This window comes from Fusarium mangiferae (genome assembly GCF_900044065.1).
Source record: "Fusarium mangiferae strain MRC7560 genome assembly, contig: FMAN_scaffold033, whole genome shotgun sequence".
Classification (NCBI taxonomy): Eukaryota; Fungi; Ascomycota; class Sordariomycetes; order Hypocreales; family Nectriaceae; genus Fusarium; species Fusarium mangiferae.
Window position 1 is genome coordinate 58,059 of NW_024573953.1, and position 4,420 is coordinate 62,478.

General features: G+C 50.9%; 3 protein-coding genes across 3 annotated transcripts in view; all 3 read left to right on the plus strand.

Annotated features, from left to right (window-relative positions):
- The window catches only part of FMAN_15448 (uncharacterized protein), a gene marked incomplete at both ends in the record, with an annotated part of 1,042 nt that extends 694 nt beyond the window's left edge, over positions 1 to 348 (plus strand). The window contains one exon of the mRNA XM_041826174.1: positions 11 to 348. Coding sequence (XP_041691509.1) covers positions 11 to 348 — 338 coding nt within the window. The remainder of the gene's footprint in view (positions 1 to 10) is intronic.
- A 2,186-nt stretch (positions 349 to 2,534) lies between these two features.
- On the plus strand, positions 2,535 to 2,851 carry FMAN_15449 (uncharacterized protein; the record flags this gene model as incomplete). The annotated part of the gene is made up of 2 exons (XM_041826175.1): positions 2,535 to 2,577; positions 2,628 to 2,851. The coding sequence occupies 2 exons, from the start codon at positions 2,535 to 2,537 to the stop codon at positions 2,849 to 2,851; spliced, it is 267 nt and encodes an 88-aa protein (XP_041691510.1).
- A 211-nt stretch (positions 2,852 to 3,062) lies between these two features.
- FMAN_15450 (uncharacterized protein) lies at positions 3,063 to 3,683 on the plus strand (the record flags this gene model as incomplete). Its single annotated transcript, XM_041826176.1, has 1 exon — positions 3,063 to 3,683. The coding sequence occupies one exon, from the start codon at positions 3,063 to 3,065 to the stop codon at positions 3,681 to 3,683; it is 621 nt and encodes a 206-aa protein (XP_041691511.1).
- Between the last annotated feature and the right edge of the window lie 737 nt (positions 3,684 to 4,420).

Sequence of the window (4,420 nt, forward strand, 5' to 3'; positions counted from 1 at the left end):
GAGTCTCTAGGGTATGTACTTGTCTACTTGTCACGGGGTGAGTTGCCCTGGCAAGGTCTACGAGCTGCAACGAAAGACGAAAAGGACGATCTAGTGAAAGAGAAGAAGATCAACATACCGGTGGAATCGATCTGTGAGGGTTTGCCAGAAGAATTTGTCGCGTATATCAAGTATACCAGGTCACTTGCATTCCACGACAAGCCTGACTACGCCCATCTACGCCACTGTTTCCGTCGCTTGTTCAAATCCAGGGGTTTTACCCACGACAACGTGTATGACTGGACCGAGAGACGGTTCTATGAGATGCAGAGGCAAACGCCCGACGTCTCAGAGTCAGCAGAGGATTAATGCCATTAAGGGGGCGGTTGACACGGTGGTGCATTCGGCTCCGTCATTGATGATGCGTCCTCACAGTCGTTATTTTCGAATACTACCGTGAACAAGATGGTGGTTTTTTAAACATAACAGGTCCCCCTTGCCTTGTAGACCAAATATACCTCAATAACCTCGTGTCACCGGTCGTTGCTAGTAGAAAAGAAGATCGAAGGCTTAACGGTCTCGCCTCTCTTGCCTCGCGTCTAGCAGAAGCTTGAAAATGGGCTCATGCCCCAGTTCTGGGGCGATCGACAGCGGTGTACGGCCTGGAGTGTTTATGGAATGTACGTCGACGTTTCCTGATTCCAGTAGAATCTTGACAACAAGCTCGTGTCTCCTTATTATAGCCCACGACAACGGCGTGCGGCCACGTGAATCTCTGGAATCTATTTCGATGTTGCCCAATTGCAACAAAAGCCTTACAATAAGCCCCTACCCCCCTTTTGCGGCCCATGATAGCGGCGTCCGGCCGAGGTTGTCTCTTGAATCAATCTCGATGTTCGGCGATTCTAGTAAAAGCTCCACGATAGGTCTTTGTCCCGTGAACGCGGCCCACGAAAGTGGTGTGCGGCCGAAGATATCTCTGGAATCGATCCCGGTGTTGCCTGTCTCTAGAACCCTTGTGCTGGCTATTTTAAGCTCGCGAATATGGAATCTGACCCTTTTCGGGCTTTGTACTTCTGCAGGGTCTTCGTCAATGGTGAGCCTCCTCTTCGTCCGCCCCGTTCGATCGGACTTAGGTCTGTTTGTTATGGGTGGGTTCACCTCGGCCTCAATCGAAGGAATCTGGTCCAAAACCCATTGCACAAGAATACGATGACGAGCGGCGTCTCTCTTTGCACCCGCGTAGCCGAATGTGGCCCGAGCAATACCCAGTGGCTATTGATTTTTGACAACATCGATCAAGACCATGAACAAGGTGGTGCAACAGGAGCATATGACCCCCGGAGTTATTTCCCTGGAGATCATGGCTCAATCCTGATAACGACACGATTGTTACGTTTGTAGGAGCTGGGTAGCTCAACGCACTTGACCAAAGTTGACCTGGACCAGAGCAAAGCCATTCTGCAGAGAGAAAGCTGAGCTCCAATGTTGATGCGAATCAAGTCGTGTACGCGACGTGTATGAACCCTACATGAAGCTCAAATGTCGTCGCGTTACGCCGTTGGACGCACGCTCCGGACTGCGCGCTGACTCTAGAGCCTCAATGGGGTGTGTGAGTGTCCTGTTCTGATCAGGATGACTGGCTCTCTGTCGTCGAGGTATGAATGAGCGAAGAAATCATTGCCAAGAACCTCCATCTATCAATTCATCAGGGTCTGAGATTATCACGCGCCCTATAACCCCTCATTCCCTTGTCCAGTCGATGGTGTGTGTCTTGCTGGGTACGAGGGGTTGAAGCATCGTGTCGCGGCACATTTGGTTGCGCTAAGATGCGCTCTGGCGCGTTGTTGGTGTCGAGAACTAGGGGTAGTATTCGCGCGACTGGGAGGCGATGTCTGCGAGGCGGAAGGGTGCCTTTTCTCAACCCAATCTTCAATATAGCAATGATTGGCCGTAAGGAGCCATACTCATGAAACGGAAAGGAGAGCAGCCGACTTGTCTAAGGAGGGGCCAATCTCACTAAGACCGCAGGGAAGTGCAGTTGCCTCAGTCCAAATCAGTTCTTTGCGTTAGGCTGTCAAGGATGACTCAAGGCCACCCATAAACTGTTGTTACCGTGCCTATAGCCCGTACAACCCTCCATGTGTCGGAGGAACTGGGAGGTCATATGCTAGGCTTTGGGGAGCACACCAGGACCAACGAAGCTCGCGGGGACAAGGGTAAGGCCGCAAAAGACTCAACGTAAGCATTCTTGGATGGACCAGGCGGTTGGATTATGAAATACCGACGTGAGCAGTTTCTTATCCTACTCGTGGGCAAGAAGTTGAGTTGTTATGCCCTACCTTCTGTGGCTTCATGGCAGGCCACCTTATCTTGTCATACTACAACCGACGCCTTCTGGCATAAGTAAACAAAGGCATGTGGTCTAGACTGGTTGTGAATGCCATGGTCGGATATAAAAGAGAGACGTCTGGCGGTACTGACCCTATGGTCTCCCATCACAAGCGTCTCCCAGTCCTCCACTCCCCACGCTATCAACATCGCCTCCATTCATCATGAGCACCTCACAGCCTACCAGACACTCCGCTGTCAGCGCTGGTATGTTCTTCACCCAAACTTGCTACTCTACAGAAGCTAATTCGGAGAAGACCAGCCCCCAATGGAGCCACCTCCCGCTTACGAACAAGTAGCTCAGACTCAAACTCAAAACCCGCCGCGATCCCGACAAGGGGACGTCAACTCGAAGGGCTGCCTTGTCGATGCGCCTATACCACTTCAATTTGCCTACGCATGCGCTGTATCGCCCGCCCTCCTGGTCTCAGGGTGCTACAGTGAGTTCGAGGACAACTGCCGTAGGTCTCGAGGGCCTTAAGTGAGAGAAAGTCCTAGATTGGCATCATGGCATTATGGGGATGGGATGTATCTGGTTTTAGGAGTCGAAGTCTGACTCTCTTTAACGCAAAGCTCTTATAGCTATGGAGGAAATACCGCCGGTCATTACCTGATAAATACAGTCCTTTCCTTCTGCGATGTTGTTTGCCTGCTCTGTCGTGGCACATTTGATACCTTGAAGCTATTTGATGATGCCCATTCTGCTCTCGATTAACGACCATATACAGGGGAGGGAAGGCATTCTTAATGAGTGCGTTGACTCCGATATATCACCACGGGGCCCCGACAGCGATTCCGACTCCGATGATGCAACGGCAAGTATAGGACAGAAGAGGAAAAGTTCACGGCGTGCTTCCAGCATGAAGAAACGGAAGAGGGTCTTGGCCAAGTCCGAATGGGCCGATGCAGTTCCATCACACAAGAGCAAGCGGTCAGAGGCCCAAAAGGTCAACGAGAACGATGTCTGCGACAAAACCCGTAGATACGCAGAGACACTGCTCAAGATGAAGTCTCTCGACGAGCAGGGTCAGCTTGTCGTTACGCCAAACTGGAACAAGAATGAGACCATGGCGGATCACGTATCTCGCCTTGCGTTGGCGATGTTGAGTAGAGATGCAGTCAAGCAGTTCGTCTTGGAAGACGGCGATCCAACGTACATGTTTCTGGCGCAACGGGGCAAGCAGACAAATGAAACCGGAAAAGGGATTGACTACGATCAGATCTGCAACAGAAACGATCAGTTGCAGTTCGCGAAAAGCTACCAAGCTCTCAGGGATGAAAGACAATTCGACCGACTAGTGCATGTCGATTAGGCACAAAGCAGAGCCGCATACGCAGATCTGATCGTATGCAGAACCCATCGTAAGCTAACCAACTCATGAGACCGGCTACTTGAACAGGTCCGCTTAGTCTAACAGGTAGGTTAGTGAGTTAATAGGCTGCTCGTCCTAACGCCCCAAGGCACCACAGGACCCACTTCGATGCTTCGTTGAAGATTGAACCCAGCCGACCCTGAATCAAACATCAAGCCTTAAGATGCTATTCTTCAACCATCAGCCGCTCGAACGGCAATACCACAGACTGCCAGCGCAGAAATCTGCCTAAGGTCCTTTCACGCCATCATGTGACTTAGCGTACTTGCGTTAATCGACCGAATCCATGCACCACAGTCTGTCTTGCAATTGCAGCCCATCTTCGTGACACATAGCAGTCGTCAGATAGACGCATCCTTATACACGCTATGGCAGTAGGTGWAGGATTAATCCCCGCAGTACTTAACGTATCGCACAAGGTAGAACGTCCAAGAACTCAAGCAATCACCCTTGCACGAAAGCTTGTTTTCATGGAGCGTGATTCAAGAGCCCCATCTAAGCTAATTCAGTGGACTCGGGCCTTCCCGCCATGATCCTGGCTTGGGCATAGCGGTTCTTGGCCGGRAAGTCGYATCRTTTAAAGAGACATAGTGATGGGAGTTGACCCAAATTTTGTTCTCATCACATACCAGCTACGATTGGAGCTAAGGGTAATTAGAAGCCCAGATAAAGACAAC